At 40.9% G+C, this 21,887-nt stretch overlaps 1 protein-coding gene across 11 annotated transcripts in view; it reads left to right on the top strand.

The window, feature by feature from the left end:
- CACNA1D (calcium voltage-gated channel subunit alpha1 D) overlaps positions 1–21,887 on the top strand; it is a 384,077-nt gene that overhangs the window by 7,372 nt on the left and 354,818 nt on the right. For all 11 annotated transcript variants that reach the window (XM_060239786.1, XM_060239787.1, XM_060239788.1 and 8 more), the window contains exon 3: positions 1,741–1,846. In XM_060239786.1, the coding sequence (XP_060095769.1) occupies positions 1,741–1,846 (106 nt within the window). The remainder of the gene's footprint in view (positions 1–1,740; positions 1,847–21,887) is intronic.

Here is a 21,887-nt window from a genome sequence, read left to right as displayed (position 1 = left end):
TGATAGTCAAATTATAAGCCTTTGAAGAAACCACCATACATACATTTTGCAAACCAGGTAATGCCCAATGACAATAGCAAATTGGCTGTAAATAAAGAGATTATTGTATTTTGTGTATGCGATTCATTGTAATGATGTTGGGTTGCTAGTTCCTACCCAGTTCCTGGGAAGCAGGATTCTGCCCTTCACCTTCCTGAACCAATAGCAAGCTTCCTGCTGGTTCAAATGGTCCAATGACGTTCTAGTGTGGGAACCTGAGTTGTATATAGTTGGCCCTGTTGTCCAGTTCTCTAGTCTTAGTCTAACTGTCGCAGTGTTGTAATCACTAATAAAGAGCTGTTATCATTCTACTACAAACCTCCTCATGCATCGAACCCATTTTTAACAGTATTACTAAACCCTGGGATTAGTAGGACATGGCAGACCAGTGGTGAACAATTGACCACTTTCTGATCGACCATCTAGTCTTGCTAGTTTTGAATGAGATAAAATTTCTAATAACAGGCTGCGTGTTACTGCTACATAATTGTTTGGGACATCATGCTAACTCCAGCACTTCAGCATCTTTTGTTAAGAAGAGTTCTCTCTCCACAGCAGAGTCCTTGTTTTGTTTGATAAGGCCCTAAACAGAGTCCTGATTAGGGTTGCCAATCCCCAGGTGGGGGCAGGGGATCCCCCGGTTTGGAGGCCCTCCCCCTGCTTCAGGGTCATAAGAAAGTGTGGGAGGGAATGTCTGCTGGGCACTCCATTATTCCCTATAGAAACCAGTTCCCATAGGATATAATGAAGAATTGATCCATGGGTATCTGGGGCTCAGTGGGGCTGTTGTTGAGGTAGTGGAACTAAAATTGCAGCATAGTATCTGATGCCTCTCCCCAAAACACCCTCCATGTTTCAAAAAGATTGGACCAGGGGGTCCAATTTTATGAGCCCCAACAGATTTCCAATGGAGGGAAGGCATTTAAAAGGTGTGTGGTCCCTTTAAATGTGATGGCCGGAATTCCCTTTGGAGCTCAGTTATGCTTGTCACAACTTTGCTCCTGGCTCCACCCCCAAAGTCTTTGGCTCCACCCCCAAACTCCCCGGATATTTCTTGAATTGGACCTGGCAACCCTAGTCCTGATTAATTAAAGTCCCACCAAAATCTGATGAAAGATGTCTGAGAAACACCTTGGTTTGAGACCCTGCAATTCTCCTTGTGAGATTGCTAATGATCAGGATTGACAGTATTAGATTTGACAGACAGCCTGATTAGATCCTTAAAAGATATACTATATCAATACGTAACCAGAGTACAGCCATTTTGAAGTGCTCCAGATCACTGCTGCTAACACTGCATTTCACAGAACAGAACTGCTAGATTCTCCTTCTCTGTAGTATCCAAACATCATTCTTTGTGGATTTTTTATTCTGCTTTAATTATGCATACATAACTTCCTTTAGAACGAATGATATATATTGCCAGGCAATGGGGAGATAACTAATCATGTGTCAGCCTATTGATTAAATATTAGATTTACTTTTAAAAATCTGCTTTGTGCAAACTAACGTACAATTCACGACTAAAAACACATCAAAAGGCTATGGAATGAATTTTAATACATGCTCATGGCCAACAGGCAACCTCTGTCAGAAGATGGCCTGCACATGTTAGTCTTGTTTCAGAAACAAGCATGGAATTATACTGGGTTTTGTATGTGCATATTCCAACATTGGATGTTCCTTAACAAGATATTTCAGACCATTTGACATATTTATATTACTGGCTATTTTTGCCAATTGTGTGGCCTTAGCTGTTTACATCCCATTCCCAGAAGATGATTCTAATTCAACTAACCATAACTTGGTAGGTATTTTTGGATTTTTATTCTCTGTGTTCTTTATTTTGTATGTGGATACCTTTAAAATGGAAAATTGTAAGAACTGAGTATACCTTTAGTCATGGCAGAAAATGTGAAATAAAATTTATTTAATGCATTTTACTGCTTTGGTTGCCAGTTGCAGTTGGCATGCTCTGGGTTTTGATATAAAAATATGATTTTATGATCATGATACATTCCTGATGCAAATGCATTATAGAGAAGATAATAATTGGATTTGTATGTTGCTGCTGTTTATGTTACATGCTGTTTTGCTGCCTTAGTGCTCTTTAATCTTTTTTTCACCTTCACATGAACTTTGCATTTTTTGAGCACACTGAGTGTTTGATGCCAACTGATATGTACACTGTAATAAATTATTTCATGAAATACATTGTTACCTGCCTAACTGGAAAATTAAACTAGGGAAGGATGTAATAATGTGCGACAGTGATGTTTTTAAATGGAATACATATATTTAAAAGCCAGGTTGTATAATTAGAATGTTGTTGCTTTAAGGGAGTTTTCTAAGGAGAATTGGTATCTGTAAATGCTGTATGTATGCCTCTCTCTCTCTCTCCATATCTGTTTGAAGCTATGGTTTAGTCTAGTAGTGAGTAGTCTAGTGATTTGATTTTGGGGTTGATTTATACTTGCTTGAAGTGGAATATTCGTTATGAGAGCACTATGCCATCTTTGTTTTCACACGGTTGGGTTGTTTTTGTTAAAACTTCCTTTGTGTACAGATGCATCCTAACTTTTTAATGCAAACCACCTATGTAAATGGGAATTTTCAACATCTGAGGGAGGGGCAACAAATCACAAAGACAATTCCCCCCCACATATATATGCTTACAAGAAAGCTTTGTTGAGAAGTTTATTACTGTTGCATTTGGTTGTCATATTATGGGAATCTCTCTTTATTGCTTTGACTACTATTTTACTGACTAAAATCACAACATTATTGTAGACATTATTAAATCAGGATATGTTTATGGCACAATATGGCTTCCTCAGCATACAGTAAATCTGTGTAACACATTAAATCAGATAGTAAGAATTCAGTATGCAGATTTTGTATACTTGCACATCAGTTTGAGATTCTGTGCACATGGAGTGAGTGCCAGATAAAGCCAGCAAGTCGTAAACAGCATAGGTTTATTTTTCCTCTGGGAAATATTTGTCAATGTAGAGTTCTGCACCAGTGAAGACATATCCTTAAATTTGTTGCCAATTTGCTCAGAAAATGCTGTTTTCTATATTTTCAATCAATCTGATGTGCTTCTCATTTATCAAAGCTATGGTTTTAAACAGCCACAGATGCTAAAAAAGTATGGGAAAAGGTAAAACAATTCAGGGTCAGTATAAAGAAAATTTATGGAGCAGTGCATCTGAGCCAATCAACAGTCTGTTTTTTCTCTCAGAAATTTAGGGCACAAATATCTGCATTGCTATTAATCTGCCAGAAGTTCTATGCTGCTAATAACTAATATAATGAAGCATAACTTGAATTGGGTGAAGCATCTGTCTGCATCAGAAACTAGTAACTTTATCAAGCTTTAGCCTTGTTTATTTTTTTTCTTTAATAAAGGGTAGTTAAATCTTTTAGCCCTACTTCAAGGATGAGTTTAAATATTTTATTTCTTCATGGCTCATTTTCAGTTTTAAACACGAATATGAGGAAATTTATTGAAACAAGAATAACCCCTGTGTTCGTCACAGATTCTTTGGTATTGGTAGTCAAGCTTTTAAAAAAACTTTGTGTGTATGTTATACAAACACATATCTCATCCCAAATCTTGGCTACATGCTTCTTTGAAGTTTGTGTGTCATAGGCTGTAATCCTAGAAACACATTCCTGGGCACAAGTCCCATAGACTAAAATGGGTAGACCTTCTGAGTAGACCTCTTTAGGCTCTTTTCTTATGTATATATAACAGCTGTTTAGGCTTCAGATAACAAGTAACATTTATTTTGAAGGTGTAAAGTTATTTATATGATATATATGAACCTAAATCCCACAGCACATAATTGTGTAATTTATAATTGATCTGACCTTATATCATGCTTTTGTCTGTGTTCAGTGAATTTTACCTACTGTAAATACAGGCAGGCAATCTGCTGCTCGTGGATGACATATTGCTGCATGTATACTGTGTATAGACTGTTATAGGCAGTAATAAATAAGCATCTCTGAATATGGCTGAAAAGTGCTATGGTTCCTGCAATTTGTCCCACTATTTAGCAGCAAAATCCTATACCTGCAGAAGCTTTGAGATCATCTTCAAAGGCAGTGTAGTCATTTATTGGCACTAATTGTTAGAATGTTCGTGGCTAAGGTTGTTGGATTTTAACCCAGGGTCTGTCTTCAGGCCAGCATGCTCCCTTCCCTCCTCTCCTCTTGCATGACTTTTGTAGCAAGCAATAGCTTGCTGTTACATACAAATCACAAATTATATTCTATTTGCTGCCCTCAGAACTGGAACTCCAAGCATGAAATTCTGGGTTGAAGGCCTCCAAAAAATTCTGGGTTGAAGGCCCGCTTTGGGGTTGGAGCCAGGAGACTTTGGGGGTGGAGCCAGGGTCAAGGTTGCAACAAGCATAATTGAACTCTAAAGGGAGTTCTGGCCATCACATTTAAAGGGTTTATGGTTTGTATTTAACAAGAACTATGGTTTGCTGCAAAAAACAAACAAACAAACATGAGCTATGCATGAGGGGAAGAGGGAAAATGAAATGAGTAAGTGATTCCTAAGACTGTTAGATTAACAACATAATGTGAATGTATGAGTTTGCCTGTCAGGAAGAGAGAATTCAGCCTCAGTGGCTCCAACCCATTTCCCCATCTATCTCTTTTTACAATCTCCTCTTTCACTTGCTGTAGTAAACACAATGATAGTTCTGCCCCAACAGTATAGAACAGTGGGTAAAGAATAGGCAACATTGGATAGGTTAGTAATTTGTTAACAAAATACTGGCTGAGGAAATGGCGTAAGAACAGTAGCTGTTGCAGTGTCCTTTTAAGATGATGTGTGTTTGCAATAGAACTTTCTGTATAGATTAGAAAATAGAGATTTTCTCTTATTTGAAAGATTAAAAAAGCTTTGCCAGGATTTTTAAATGGACTCAGAAAAGCATTAACAGTATTACTGATTGCAATGACAGTGAATGATTCACTTGTGAAGAATACTAGTTTGTCAGAATCTCTGTTAGGTGACATATATGGCAAATTATAAAGTTTAACATCTCCTGTTGAAAGCAATGACAGAATTAGAGGTAGAGGAATGTATTGATTAAACAATATATTTTATTGAAAAAATGATTGTCATGGTAAGATCAAATTAATGCAAATGATTATGACTGACAAGGTTAGAAATAAAATCTAGATATCTATTGTTGTAAGACCAAAGCTTAAATTTTGTGTTCTACAAAATAATACCTTTGAAAGTTACATGACACATCCATATTTTTGTTACTGGAAATAAAATACCAACAATACTAGCTTTTAAATTTTCCAGAAATATCAGTTTAGTGCTTCTGACTTATTTATGGTTTGTTTTCTGCAAAGTGTTAAGTTACATAGAACAAACTGAACCAGTAATCTAAGGAAAGAAATGAAGGGTTGGATCCAGCACAGAATTTCTGCTTGCTCCAAAACTTTTGCACATCTTTAACAACTGGGAACACAAGAAAAAGACAATGGTAGCCACTTGTGTCAAGTGAAATTTTCACTTGTGTTTCTGCTTGCACAAGGATTCATGCAACCAATTTCTGGGCACTATAATGTCTAGGGAGCAAAGCTCTAAGTGTAGCTCAAGATCTAGCATGAGGAAAACTGCTCTGTTAATTTATGTTTCCACTTGTGCATTGCCTAAGAATACTGTGTGGAAGTGGTAGCCAAAACCCTGTTAGCGTCCTTATATATTGGTAAGAGACATGGAGGACCTAATGGCAGACAGTTTGCATTTCCTTTTTTTTTTTTTTTTTGAGAGAATTTTTTATTGAGAAAATAGACATACAAAGAAAAAAGAATAAAAGACATGACATACAAAACAAAAAAGGAAAAATCATACATTCCTAACAAATCCCATCAGAACATCTACATACAGTTTGCATTTCCATGTGATAAATATTTGGGGGAGAGGAAGGAGACTGTGAAGACACACAATACTGAGCACTAGGTATCAATACTTAGATGACAAGTATTTTTAAATCAAAAGCTCAGCACTGGCTCCAAAACTAGATAGAATGTTACATGTTACTAGGAAAGGCATACTACAAAACAAAACAACCCCTCCCCCCTCCATGCCGTCCTACCAACCCAAGCCCTAAATGTTACATATGTTGCTCTCTGTGGAACTGGAAATGATTGAATGGTGGGATACATATTACAGAAGCATTTGTAATGAATTTAGAATTATTAACCTGTAAAAAAAGGTTAGTACAAGTGATTCTAATAAAATTCTCACACATTTTAAATCCATGTTGTTTTTAAATACAATTCATTCTAATTGTTATTGAAATACAATAGAATAAGACTTTTCTATACTCCAAAGTATTTTAATATATCTTTAAACTGCCTGATGTGTAGTCCCACTGAGATAATTAGTAATCTTAATTAGTTCTTATCATGAAGATCTGTATTATTTACATTTGGTCTTGCTCAAAAAGTTTTCCTTAAAAATTGTTGTATAAGCTATATTTATGACTATTTTGGTCTTAGTAAGTTTTTTCTGACAAAAAAAATGCACATTGGGTCCTATGCAGAAGATATTTCTGTTTACACAGGACATTGTATTCTGGAATGAAATGATAATGAGAGCACAACACAGATTTTCTTACCTAAGTTGTATTCTTTATATGTGTCTCATAAACACTAAGTGCTTGTGGCTTTTTTGTCTTCATGTCTCTACATTTTCTTACAGGTTTAAATTTGTTTTCTATTCTTCCTCTTCTCAATACTCGTCTCTCCTTGTGTTTCTCACTTCTGATTTTCAGTATTCTTATCTTTTATTCTTCTTGCTGTGCTCTGTGGTTGTAGTCGTGCTGCTTCAGTTTTATGGTAGTAGATAGCCTGATTTTTGGCTATTCTTCAGTAAATATTATATACACTAAGAATAGGCTGAATGCAATGAGAAATGCTTCAGATAAGCACACCTGTCTACAAGTAAGGTTAATGCAACGATACACTGGAAATGCTTAACTGAATAATGTTTCACTTTGAGGCATTGGTCTTCAAAGGCCACCCCTTTGGGATCTGAGAACCCATAATGCGGTATAGTTGTTAGAGTAAGCATAGGCAACTTTTTTGGCTTGAATGTCTCAAAGCTTCAAAACATGATCTCCTTGTGAAGATGGTGGTATGCCAGCAAATGTAAGGTGGGGTGCAGAGATGAGGATAGTTCTTGGCCAGACACATTTGGAACAAGCTGAGCCTCAGTAATGCTGCCAGCACCAGGCCAGAGAATTATTCCTGCATGCTGAGCAAAATGGATTGGCATGCCTGCCACTGCTTGGCATGCTTGCCAAAGGCTGACTACCCCTTCTACTGGAACAGTAAAAGTCAGTGAGTAGCCTTGGGCAAGTCACAGCCTCAGATACAATGCTTGACTTTAGTTTGATGACATATGAATGGGCTGGTCTACCCGCTTCTCCTCATGTGCTCAGACTTCCTCCCTCCATTGCTGTTTTGCAGCAAACTGAGGAAAGTTTGTAACAACAACCATGCTTTGCATACTAATCAGAAAGAGGATTTGGCATTACATCTGTGTCTCAGCATAGCCTATCTCACAGGGTGTTTGAGAACATAAGCTGCTGCTCTCATTAGAAGAATCACAAGACTAGGAGTTGTTTTTTCTTTAAAATTTTGGATCTTAAGGGCTCTGTGAAATGGAAAGCCTTCCTTCCTTCCTTCCTTCCTTCCTTCCTTCCTTCCTTCCTTCCTTCCTTCCTTCCTTCCTTCCTGTGTAGCATAGCTAGAGATAGCTTTACACAGATAGCTGGTTTCCTTATAATGCAGCCACTTATCTCTGGAGCTTGCAATGGGACCAATTTGCCCATGCAGTAGGAAGGAGAAGACGGGCAATAAAATGTCATGATGCATGGTGTCACGATGCTGGGTGGGGGCAGAGCCAGGCTATTTAGGCCTGGCACTGCCCACCGCCCTTCACAAAATGTGTGCTGCTGTTGGCTCACCCTCCCACCCTGTTTTCAATGTAGGGTTTGGCTGGTTACTTATTGGGGTCAGGTAGGAATTTTTCACCTTTTTGATTGGCTTTTGAGAGAGGGTGTTTTTGCCTACCTTGCACTAATGTCAGTGGAATTGGCAATTGACTACAGGGGGGCATGTTGATCATTTTGTGTTGTAGGTAGTAAGGGGTCTCAGGAATGGACTTCAGGCCTTGCAGCTCAGGACTGGGAATGGAGACCTAATTTAGGAGCCCCAGGTTTGCCTTATCCCAGCAGGCTGTACGGCTTCTGGTATGGCAGACCGGTATACTTCTACATATGCCAGGCTACTGAGAGCCACAAGGAGGGCTTGAGGTTGAGGAAGGTGTCTCATTCATGGAGGACAGAGAGGTGGTCAAGAGTCAAAGCCTGCCCTGCTCTTACTGCACTGCTAGGCATCCCCTTACCAGTTCTGGTTTAAATAATTAATAAAATGGCCCTTGCTAAATCCAGTTTGGGTGTCTGTCTCTTCATTCCAACTGTGGGGCAATGTGTAGTATTCGACAGTCTCTTCACATTTATTTGACCCTGCATGTCTTCCAAACCCACCATCATAGTTAACGGCTGCTGGTATGGAGATGACTAACAGTGCATTCCTAAGAGTTACACCATTCAAAGCCCACTGACTTCAGTAGAATAGACAGTGAGCCACCTGTTCTTCCATTTGTATGATAGCAATCAGTGTCAAGACCATATTATGTGAACAGTAATTTTGCTTAAAAATATCTGATGTGGATAATTATTGTTGATAGTTCTGCAAAATGAAAGCTACTACACAAGATGCTGCCTTTTATTAGATGAAAGTGAAAGCTGTCTTTTAAAAATAATTTTCTGAAATACATAAACCCAATCAACACAACATTCACTTGGATTTGGAATTTGGGAGGGGGTAGGGACACAGGGAGGTTCCATCACCAATGGTGACATAAGTGACATCATGCCTTTCTAGGAATCGCCAAAAATTCTATAGTTAAACCATAACATTTCGGGTAATTCTGAGAGCAGACTGGTATTACTTCTAGGTTTACCCTGGATGTGAGATCATACCATCACTGACACCCATTTGTAACATTATTTTTCTCCCACCAGTGGGAGGAGTGAGAAATTGGCAGCCCTAATCCTCACACAAGCAACATATTCTTATTACAATATTAGGAGAGGAAGTATTGAGTCTGAGGAATTGGGGCTTTTTTTAAAGGATAGCATACATTGTGTGAATTGATATTCATTTGCTAGATCAGGGTGGCCAAACTTGCTTAATGTAAGAGCCACATAGAATAAATGTCAGATGTTTGATAGACGTCAAGACATGAGCAAACACCACATAGACACTTTTATTAAATCTCTTAATACTGTCTTAGCACAGAAAAATAAAATAGATACGTACTTTACAGCATGACCATGCTAAAAGGAGACTTAAAAAAAACAAACCTGGGAATAACAGTCCCCATATGACCAGAATGGGGAAAAGTTAGGGAATTATTTTTTGGCACCAGTGGGAGAAGGAAACACACATGTGCCATGTAAATCACTGACCAATGTTTGCATCATTATGCATCTCTCCTTGCCTTGACACCAAGATTAATACTTAATACTTACTTCGTACAGAAAAATAAAAGATATATGTATTTTACAGCATGACCATGCTAAAAGGAAACTTTTTTTAAAAGAAAAGAAAAGAAAACTGGGAATAACAGTCCCCATATTTTATGAGGTCCTATGAGATGGCAGTCAAGGCCGCAAAGAAAACATACTTTGCGGCTAAGATTGCGTCTGCAAATTTGCGCCCGGCACAATTGTTTAGGATAATTCGGAATTTGACTACATTGCCACAAGGCAACACAAACGTTAAGGAATTGGAGATAGGCTGTGAGGCTTTTGCGAACTTTTTTGCAGACAAGATCCAGTCGCTCCGTCACGACTGCCCTGCCAATTTGGATACAGTAAGTGAACTCGAGGCCCAATGCGTGTCTTCTGGTTTGATCTTGGACTGCTTTGACCCACTCAACTTGGAGGAAGTCGATAGAATCCTTGTCACTGCACGCCCAACAACTTGTGATCTGGACACATGCCCCTCCTGGCTAATTAAGGCTTGCCAGGAGGAGCTAAGATGTCCTATACGGGACATCATAAATAGATCTCTTTAAGAGGGTTTCTTTCCAACGCCTCTGAAGGAGGCAGTGGTCCGCCCTCTCCTGAAAAAAGCTACATCAGATCCGGCCGAATTGGCTCATTACCGACCGGTCTCAAATTTGCCCATTTTGGGCAAAATTTTAGAGAGGGCTGTGGCATTGCAGTTACAGGCTTTTCTGGATGACGCTTCCACCTTAGATCCGTGCCAGTCTGGCTTCTGCCAGGGCCATGGGACGGAGACAGTTTTGGTCGCCCTCATGGATGACCTCCGGCGACATCTGGATCGAAGCGGTACTGCTGCTGTTAGACCTATCGGCTGCGTTCGATATGGTTGACGATCGGCTGCTGACCCGCCGCCTCGCCGACACAGGAATTCGGGGGCTAGCCTTACAGTGGCTCTCCTTCCTTGAAGGTCGGGGACAAAGGGTGGCGATTGGAGGAGAACTGTCCCAGAGACACCTACTTAATTGTGGGGTGCCTCAGGGGGCAGTTCTCTCCCCGATGTTGTTTAATATCTACATGCGCTCCCTTGCCCAGATTGCCCGGAGGTATGGGCTGGGTTGCCACAAGTATGCTGATGACACCCAGCTCTATCTATTGATGGACGGCCGGACTGACGATGTCCCTATAAATCTGGACTGGGCGTTGCAAGCCGTGGCGGATTGGCTCAGGCTGAGTGGGCTGAAGCTGAATCCAGCAAAGACAGATCCTTTGCGTGGGTCGTGGCGGGCCAGGAGGGGAGATCTCCCTACCAACCTTTAACGGTGCGTCACTGATACCAGTGCGCAGGGTCAAGAGCTTGGGAGTGCTACTGGAGCCTTCCTTGACAATGGAGGCCCAGATAGCTGCCACTGCTAAATCCGCCTTTTTCCACCTTAGGAGGGCAAGGCAGTTGGCCCCCTTTTTGGAACGTAGCGACCTGGCAACCGTGATCCATGCAATGGTCACCTCGAGGCTGGACTACTGTAATGCCCTCTACATGGGGCTGCCCTTGTACCGAACGCAGAAACTACAGCTAGTGCAGAATGCAGCGGCCAGGCTGTTAGTGGGACTACCACGGTGGGAACATGTACAGCCTAGGCTGCGGGAGCTGCACTGGCTGCCAATTGTGTACCGAGTTCGTTACAAGGTGCTGGTTATTACCTTTAAAGCCCTATATGGCCAAGGACCTGCCTACCTTAGGGACTGCCTCTCTCCATATGTTCCCCAGAGAGCACTGAGATCTAGTTCCCAAAATCTTCTACGAATCCCTGGACCAAGGGAGGCCAGACTGAAAACAACGAGAGAGCAGGCCTTTTCTACAATGGCTCCCCAATGGTGGAATCAACTACCAGAGGAGGTGCGCGAGCCCTGCGAGACCTAAATCAGTTTCGCAGGGTTTGCAAAACTATCCTCTACCAACTTGCGTTTAAGATGGAACCCAGGTAATGACACCTAGCCATCCTATACATATATCGAACTGTAGCACTTTAATCTGTAGCCTATAATATTTTAATTGTTTATTCAACTTAATTTGAATGTAATTTAACTATGTTTTAATTGTCTTTTATAGTAATGATTGTATTTTATTGTAATCATGGTATATGCCATGTCCTGTGAGCTGCCCTGAGCCCGCCTCGGTGGGGGAGGGTGGGATATAAGAATAAATTTATTATTATTATTATATTGACCAACATAGGCAAAAGTTAGGGAATTTTTTTTTTGCACCAGTGGGAAAAGGAAACACACACATGCCATGTAAATCACTGACCACTGTTTGCATCATTATGCATCTCTCCTTGCACTGACACCAAGATTAGTAAATATAGCTCTTAAAAGAGCTATGAAACTAGGGGGGAACCCTGCACCGCCCTTTTTAATTCTGTCCCTCCTTGCAATGGGTCCCTTGGCTTTTGCATGCTTTTTCCCTGTTTTAGGTCTCTGGGCAACCTCTGTGGTGAAGAAGAACTTGCAAGCCTGCCTGTTTCCCCCTCCTTCCCCACATATGGCAGAAATAGGCTCTTACCTGTGGGGTCAGTGCTCAGAGGCGGACTATCCCAGTGCTAAGCATGCTTACTTGAGAGTAACCCTGCATTAAGTTCCTCCTTGACCTGCAGTTTTGGGCTGTATCAACAGAAGTATAGTATCCAGATCACGGGATGTGATGGTACAGCTTTACTCTGCTCTGGTAAGACCTCATCTGGAGTATTGTGTTCAGTTTTGGGCACCACAATTTAAGAAGGATATAGACAAGCTGGAATGGATCCAGAGGAGGGTGACGAAGATGGTGAGGGGTTTGGAGACCAAATCCTATGAGGAAAGGTTGAAGGAGCTGCGGATGTTTAGCCTGGAGAGGAGGCGGCTGAGAGGTGATATGATCACCATCTTCAAGTACTTGAAGGGCTGTCATATAGAGGATGGTGTGGAATAGTTTCTGTGGCCCCGGAAGGTAGGACCAGAACAAGTGGGTTGAAATTAAATCAAAAGAGTTTCCGGCTCAACATTAGGAAGAACTTCCTGACCGTTAGAGCGATTCCTCAGTGAAACAGGCTTTCTTGGGAGGTGGTGGGCTCTCCTTCCTTGGAGGTTTTTAAACAGAGGCTAGATGGCCATCTGACAGCAATGAAGATCCTGTGAATTTAGGGAGAGGTGTTTGTGAGTTTCCTGCATTGTGCAGGGTGTTGGACTAGATGACCCTAGAGGTCCCTTCCACCTCTATAATTCTATGACCTCCGGAAGCTGCACAATATGTGTGAAAGAGCCACATGTGACTCCCAAGCCACAGTTTGGCCCACCCCTATGCTAGATTATGCTCAGAAATGTTTTGCAAAATTAGACGTTAAATGCAGCATTAAATGCAGCCTCATTATTTCACCACATTATGATAACCATGACTCTGCAGATGCTAGTTTTGTGTATTAATTTTGTAAGCATTATTTTATTTTAAAATTTCTAGCCCTTTGATAGATGTTTTAAAACAACCAGTTTCTTCCTATTTTTGAATGATGTATATGAGTTTCCATGCATATCCCAGTCAGAAGGAGAAATTGGAAACCCCTGGATTCCGTTTACATACACATATTTAAAAAAACCCTACAGCCAGCCATCTAAGCAGTAATGTCTGTTATTTAAACATGGAAATAAACACAGTAAAGTACAAATTCTTCTGGGTGCAATGAAGGGATCCCCCTACCCATTTTTTTAAAAAAACACATTTTAGAAGTATCTATGACATACTTCCCTTTACATCTTATCTGAGTAGTACTCATTGGAATGATGGAGCTATGATTGGGATGTACCACTTCAGAGCCAGGGTTGCCAACCTCCTAGTGGGTAATATAAAGCCGCAAAAAACTGTGGAAAAATAATCTAAAGACTGAAAATTATTTCAAAAATATATGTGATTACTCAAATGCCTTTTAAACAATATAATCATTAATATCACTACAAATTCCAAAAAAGACAAATGTGCAAGAGAACAAGTTTACACCGTCCTTTCAGTTCATCATGTCACTTTCAGTTCATCATGTCACTTTCAGTTCATCATGTCAGTTCAGACTTCAAGCGCTCAATGACTATTCACCCGGCTCCGCGGGAAGAATAAAGTGCCAGTGCCGACCAGATGTTAAGTGCAGATGATTTTAGTTTTTCAGAGATGTTTCTTCTGTTGCAGGTATTATATTAAAACTTCCATCTTTTTAAAGCAATTTTAAATTCAGTGGGTTTTCACAGCCTCTAACAGTAAAGCTGCCTGTAATACTGTTTCACTTTCCTTTATCTAAGAGACGTTTCCCACTCATCTGCAATAAAAGACATACATCAGTCCAACATATACCAATAATTAATACAATGTAGCCAAGTCAGAAAACAACTTACCAACACACAAAGAAAGCACTTCTCATAGCACTAGCTCTGGAGAAAACTCTCAAATGGTTTTCCCGCACATTCTAGCTTATTTTTTATTTGGGATTTATATCCCGCCCTTCCCACAATTAAAAACAGCTGGTGAAAATTTAAAGTGACATTTAAAGTAACATTTAACCAAATGGAAACTTCCATCTTTAAAAAGATGGAAGTTTTAATATAATACCTGCAACAGAAGAAGCATCTTTGAAAAACTAAAATAATCTGCACTTGAAATCTGGTCGGCACTGGCACTTTATTCTTCCCGCAGAGCCAGGTGAATAGTCATTGAGCGCTTGAAGTCTGAACTGAAATGATGAACTGGAACTGACATGATGAACTGAAAGGATGGTGTAAACTTGTTCTCTTGCACATTTGTCTTTTTTGGAATTTATAGTAATATTAATGATTATATTGTTTAAGAGGCATTTGAGTAATCACATATATTTTTGAAATAATTTTCAGTCTTTTTCGTTATTTTTCCACAGTTTTTTGCGGCTTTATATTACATTTCTGTTCGGTGGGACTCTAGGTTTCATTAATCTCCTAGTGGGAGGCAGGGGATCTCCTGGTTTGGAGGCCCTTTCCCCCCTTCAGGGTTATCAGAAAGTGGGAGGGGTTGAATGTCTGCGGAACACTCCATTATACTCTATGGAGGCCAATTCCCTATAGGGTATAATGAAGAATTGATCCATGGACATCTGGAGCCCTGGGGAGGCTGTTTTTTTGAGGCAGTGGCATCAAATTTTCAGCATAGCATCTGATGCCCGTCCTCAAAAAACCCTCCCCATGTTTCAAAAAGATTGAACCAAAGGGGTCCAATTCTATGAGCCCCCAAAGAAGGTGCCCCTCCCAGTAGAGGGAAGAAATTTTAAAAAGAATGTGGTTCCTTTAAATGCGATGGCTGAACTCCCTTTGGAGTTCAGTCATGCTTGTCACAACCTTGCTCCTGGCTCCACCCCAAAGTACCCAGATATTTCCTGAGTCAGAACTGGCAACCTTACTTCAGGGGGGAGCTCTCATGACTGAATATCTCCCTATTTTTAGAAAAATCCCTCCATATAGAAAACTGACATGTAATTGAAGGACTTTCTAGTTCAGCCTTCTGACAGATATGCTGTTTTTTCACATGAAGAAATTGTTTCTAAATGTAAATACGGACTGAATGGTACAGTCAAGATAGATGTTTGCCATTTCTTAGAGGACTGAACTGTAGTTTTGAACTTTTGTGCTTATTATGTGGCAAGTCTGTTCACAAGGCTTTTGCCTTTTCTCACACAAAGCATGTGCTGGCTGTTTTATAAGAGCTGCTTGATTTAATATTTCAAAGCAATTTTGACAGAGCTTTCTAATCCTTATAACTGCATTTGTTTGTTTTTTGGAATGTATAAATCTCTCTTCCACTTATCCAAGCCTCATGAGTATTTGCAGAGCATAAAAACACATATAATAAAAACAAAATTAACAACTGGCCTCTTAAATAGAAAATTCATGGACAAGAGTTGACTGCAAGGAATATTTGTGAAAATACCAACCTTTCTGCTAGGCTGTGAAACTGGTCATGGATAAAAGAGATAAAATTATGCTGAATTATGTATCATTTTCCGATTTTGCAAATGAAAGAAAATTGTTGTTCCTAACCATTTTTTTTCTGTAAATGGTCTTCTCCCCGTCAGATGTTTTAAGAGCTAGACTAGATTTGATGTAAAGTGTAAGGGATGTGAGATCTAGTGGCATTTGTACACAAATCAACATCTAAAGTGAGGTGGTAGTGTTGGTTTTGAACAAAGATGGTGTGTATGAATGGCAGGAGTTAAATACTGCCCCTTAGTTGATGGTTTTAGTTACTTTCTGCACTTTTACTGCAGCCAGATTCACCTCTGATATCACAACAGGCTTGAAGAAAAGTGCTGAAAGTAACAGAGGTCAAATGGGGAAGTGAGCAGAGTTTAGTAACCCTCATCTATGTGCTGCATTTTTGGTTTTAAAAGATAAGCCCCTGCTTTAGCTGTGACCAGGCATATGTTCACTCATGTCTTGTGTGGTCTGAATTACCTTCATAGTTACATTCAGAATTAAGGTATTTATTTAGATTTAAATGTATGCTTAGGATAATTCATTTGATGTCTGGTCCATAATACAGTGAGGCACATTAAGGGTGCCATTCTAATCAAACTCTTTTAAATTGAAGTCAATGGTTTTAGAAGAATTTAACTGTTTAGGGCTTGAAATTACCAGCAGCAATTTATACAAACTACCTAAGTTCTTTAAAGGTGTTGCAGCAGTTTAGCCCCGTGGGTAAAAGCTGATGTTCAAAAGCCAGGCTTATATTCCTAAAAGCTAATGTTCATAGATATCTCTCTTTCTGCTTTTTATAAGTACATGGAGAAAATGATGAGGGTTAGGAAAGAAGATAGAGAAAATGTAATCTTAAAATGGATGTAAATTACTTGGATATCTGACTTTTCTCTAATTGCAAAGCTAGCTGCAGGATATTTTAGTCCCCTTACATATCTTTTATTGCTGATTGTATGACATCTGTGTCTTGAGAATTTAGTATGCTTCAGACAGAATCCAAGCTCCATCTTTGTTTCCAGTTAGAATAAACAATACTGAGTTTACATCTCTTTATAAAAATAAACAAGTTCCAGAGCTCTGCTCAGATTTTTACTGTAAATTTCCCAGATTTTGTGATTACATTTCTGACGTTTTTCTGTTCTAACGCATAATGGAAATATAACACATGACATTACATTATTATCTTACTTCACAATTGGAGTTCATAAAAATATTTCTGTCAAAACACTGTATTGTTTACATTTATGAAGGTCTGTAATCCTGATGCAAATTTCTTATCTGTGCTTTGATGAAAATTCCTTCACAAACCATAGAAGAATAGGAAAAACAATACACAACAAGACTCACCAATCAGACTGATGGATACCAATTATACAGTTAAGTAGATAGTGGCCTTTCCCTAATTTTTAAGTCTTTTAAAAATCTGATTTTTAAATCTTTTCAGCTTTCCACATCATTGGGCCACCTACAAACTGTTTTCCCCCTCCTCTTCACACAAAAGTAATTGGGAGTTGTATATGGGGTGAACAAACATGTGGACAAAGGAGACCCAATAGATGTTGTTTACCTTGACTTCCAGAAAGCTTTTGATAAAGTTCCTCATCAAAGGCTCCTTAGAAAGCTCGAGAGTCATGGAGTAAAAGGACAGGTCCTCTTGTGGATCAAAAACTGGCTGAGTAATAGGAAGCAGAGAGTGAGTATAAATGGGCAGTCTTCGCAGTGGAGGACGGTAAACAGTGGGGTGCTGCAGGGCTCAGTATTGGGTCCCATGCTTTTTAACTTATTTATTTATTTATTTATTTATATTTTGACTTATATCCCGCCCTTCCCACCGAAGTGGCTCAGGGCGGCTTACAACATAATAAACCTACATAAATTTAGCTTAAAAACATTTACATAAGAAGATTAAAACAATAAATTAATAAGACTTGTTCATAAATGATTCAGAGTTGGGAATGAGCAGTGAAGTGGCCAAGTTTGCAGATGACACTAAATTGTTCAGGGTGGTGAGAACCAGAGAGGATTGTGAGGCACTCCAAAGGGATCTGTTGAGGCTGGGTGAGTGGGCGTCAACATGGCAGATGCGGTTTAATGTGGCCAAGTGCAAAGTAATGCACATTGGGGCCAAGAATCCCAGCTACAAGTACAAGTTGATGGGGTGTGAACTGGCAGAGACTGACCAAGAGAGAGAGAGATCTTGGGGTCGTGGTAGATAACTCACTGAAAATGTCAAGACAGTGTGCGATTGCAATAAAAAAGGCCAACGCCATGCTGGGAATTATTAGGAAGGGAATTGAAAACAAATCAGCCAGTATCATAATGCTGATTATCGATGGTGCGGTCTCATTTGGAATACTGTGTGCAATTCTGGTCACTGCACCTCAAAAAAGGATATTATAGCATTGGAAAAAGTCCAGAAAAGGGCAACTAGAATGATTAAAGGGTTGGAACACTTTCCTTATGAAGAAAGGTTAAAACGCTTGGGGCTCTTTAGCTTGGAGAAACGTCGACTGTGGGGTGACATGATAGAGGTTTACAAGATAATGCATGGGATGGAGAAAGTAGAGAAAGAAGTACTTTTCTCCCTTTCTCACAATACAAGAACTCATGGGCATTCGATGAAATTGCTGAGCAGTCAGGTTAAAACAGATAAAAGGAAGTACTTCTTCACCCAAAGGGTGATTAACATGTGGAATTCACTGCCATAGGAGGCGGTGGCGGCTACAAGCATAGACAGCTTCAAGAGGGGGTTAGATAAAAATATGGAGCAGAGGTCCATCAGTGGCTATTAGCCACAGTGTGTATATATATGTGTGTTTGTGTGTGTGTGTGTGTGTATATATATATATATATATAATTTTTTGGGCCACTGTGTGACACAGAGTGTTGGACTGGATGGGCCACTGGCCTGATTCAACATGGCTTCTCATGTTGTTATTCAAACATGGAGTATAATACCCACATAGTTCCAACACATTAAATAAACATTTTAGCTGTTATTTCTTTCAAGAGGTCTGTGAGAAAATAGCTACCCTCGTTGACATTTAGAGTTTTATGATTAAGGTTCCAAAGGAACACCCAGAATTATGGGGAAAAGATTAGGCTTTTCATAAATCACTGAAGGAACAGGTTTTTACAAAAATGTTGGCAAATACTTATCTGAAATACATATAGCATAGTGTTATGGGATCACTTTCACCAGGGGTGGGATTCAAGCAGGAGCTCCTTTGCATATTAAGCCACCTCCCCTGATGTAGCCAATCCTCCAAAAGCTTACAAAAAAAGAGCCTTGTAAGCTCTTGGAGGATTGGCTACATCAGGGGGAGCAGCCTAATATGCAAAGGAGCTCCTGCTAGAATTCCACCCCTGGCTTTCGCATACACATACAAACAACATCACCTGAGTTGCTTAGCTGTCAGTGGTGCAGAGGCTAACTTGGTATTAGTATAAGCCTTATTATAAGCCTTTCTTTCCTAACAAAGAGACTGCATTTGCCAAATAAAGAAGTCAGTGCTTCAGAGAACATCAAGAGCAGTGCTTCCACACTGAGCTACTCTGCAAGGCACCTTGGAAACCCTAAACTGTGGTGGGTATAGCTTCTTGTTTGAAGAAGGGGCAGGTACTGAAAGTGTGATGTGTCACACCTACACTGACTAATTTGCACTGGCTTTTGAGCTTGTTCTAGGTGCAGCTAAGAGGGGTGGATATGAGAAAGGTGTTTAACTTGCTTTAAAATTTGGTCCCTGCTGGGGTGCTCATACTGTGTGACAGTGAAACAGCTGAGGGTTAAAGAGGATGTTCTGACTGGGGGGGTGATTAAAATGGCAGGGGAGATGATCTGTTTCAGCCTCTTGATTGTACAGAATTTGAATTAATTGTGCTTGCAAATTAAATATCTGCCCTTTGAGTGATTAATCAATTAAGTGTTAAGTGCACTGCAAAGCATAATGAAGGTGCTTTTAGAGAAACTGGAAGATAGTTACAACACCTCTTAAATTCTGTGATTTAGAATTTAATAAAAATATTTTAATATTAAGCATATGAAAATTCATTTTTAACTGATGCTCCACTGTTTTTATTATACTGTAGTTCAGATATTTTTTCCCTGGGATCATCAGCTGTACAAAGGAGGGGAACACTTGTTTTGTATCTTTAGTGGAAGTTTCTCTTACAGGAATCAGCTGCCTTTTCATAGAATGACATTATCTCATTGCTGAAGATCAAGCCTCAAAGTTACAGCTGTAGGAGCTGGTTGAAAATCAGCAATCATTGTTGTCTCCCCTCAGCAAGGTGTTTCATGCACTTTGTTGATAGTAGGGAATGAGACATAGTGCATGGATTTTATTCTCAGTAGTGAGCTTGTATTAGCCATGATTTGGCAAAGTACAGCACAGAAAATAATCCATTTGAGTTTGTCACTGAAGCTGAGCCTTGACCTGGATATCCTGGGCTAGCCTGATCTCATCAGATATCAGAAGCTAATCAGGGGCAGCCCTGGCTAGTGTTCAGACGGGAGACCACCACGTAATATCGAGGCCAGGATGCAGATGCAGGCAATGGTAGGCCACCTCTGAACTTCTCTTGATTTGAAAACCATGCTGGGTTGCCATCGCTCAGCTGTAACTTGATGGAAAAACAACAATAAAACAAAAAACCTGAAATTGGACCCAGTCAAAAATGCTAAAATTGAAATTAGTGTTGCCCTCTAGTTGCAAACCATCCGTTTTAATTTGTGTCTTCCAGTATCACAAGTGAATTTGAGGGCTCAGTGATGTGGTTGGTTACCAGGCTGCTAAAAGGGGTTTTTTTGGGTGGCATGAGAGCAGAAAATGCACCTTTTCCATCTGTATGTGTATATAAAGTGCTCTCAAGTTGCAACTGACTCATGATGACCTCATATGGTTTTTAAGGCAAGACATGAACAGACAGGGTTTGCCATTGTCTTCCTCTGCATAGTGACCCTGGACTTCTTGGGTGGTCTCTCATTCAAGTACTAAACCAGGGCCAACCCTGTTTAGCTTCTGATATCTGATGAGGGTTGGGCATGGGACATCCATCGTTAGTAGATTGTTTTCTTTGAATCTTCTTCGTGGTCTCTGTGCATCACACTGATGGGAGTAGGCGCCAGCGCCGATCTCGATCGGTAAACTTCAAAAGCTGCGGATTTCCGCGCCGACGTCCCAGTGCGCATGCCTGGAGCCCCCCCCCCCGCGCATGCTCACTGGGACAGGAGCGGACATCCCGCCAGTTCTCTTCTGACCGCCGCGCTGATCAGTCGATCTTCTTGCTACGGTCGGTGAACTTATCTTTGGATAAAAATTTTCTTCTGTTTTTTGTTAGTTAGATAGTTGTAGTTCCTTAGTTAGTTGTAGTTAGTTAGTAAGTAGCTGCGGGAGAGTGGGGTACTTTTCCCGCCCTTCGGGGCCCCCCTCTCCCTATTTTTCGGTTTCCCGCCGTTTGCTTTCCCTCGCATGGAAAGACGGTGGGGTTTTTTTCGCCGCTGCTCCTCGTGTGGGAGTAAAATCGCCCCTCCGGACGGGCACGAACTGTGTTTGCTGTGCCTAGGCGAGAGACACCGTCCGGACTCCTGTCCTCATTGCGCCAAGTTTTCGCGCCAAACGAGGAAGAACAGGGCAGCCCGACTTGCAGCGGCCCTGATGGAGCAGGCCCTTTCTCCACGTCGCCAGCAGGAGCAGGCGGAGCAGCCCTCCGGTCATTCCGACCAGTCGGCACCGAAGTCGGTCGATACCGACCAGACCCCTTCCGACGCCGATCGCCCTACAAAAAGGTCGGGCTCGGCGGTAACTCCGGAATCCTCGACGCCAGCAAAGCGGCGCAAGGAGGAAAAAGGGGCATCGACTGCAAAGGGGAAGAAGGACAAGAAGCAGAGACACAAATCGGCGCCACTCTCTGCACCGGTGTCTCCCGTGGACCCCACGGCTCCGATCGTCCCTCCTCTCAAGCTCTTCGCGTCCCCGATACGTCATTCGGGCACCCCCTTGGAGTCGAGGTCGACGCAGTTGGTCATCTCGGATTCTGATTCGGACATTGAACCGGGCCAGCGGATCGGTACCGACCGCAGCCCTCTCGGCCGAAGCACCCCTCGGCAGCGAAGCCCGCAGGTCAAACCGAGTGATCGGCCCCGAGACCGTTCGGCCAGCAGGTCACGATCTCCTCTCGGTAAGGATGACGGCCGATCGCCTCGCG

This window comes from Heteronotia binoei, chromosome 5 (genome assembly GCF_032191835.1).
Source record: "Heteronotia binoei isolate CCM8104 ecotype False Entrance Well chromosome 5, APGP_CSIRO_Hbin_v1, whole genome shotgun sequence".
NCBI lineage: Eukaryota > Metazoa > Chordata > Lepidosauria > Squamata > Gekkonidae > Heteronotia > Heteronotia binoei.
Note: the sequence above shows the minus strand (reverse complement) of the source record. Positions and strands in the feature narration are given on the sequence as shown.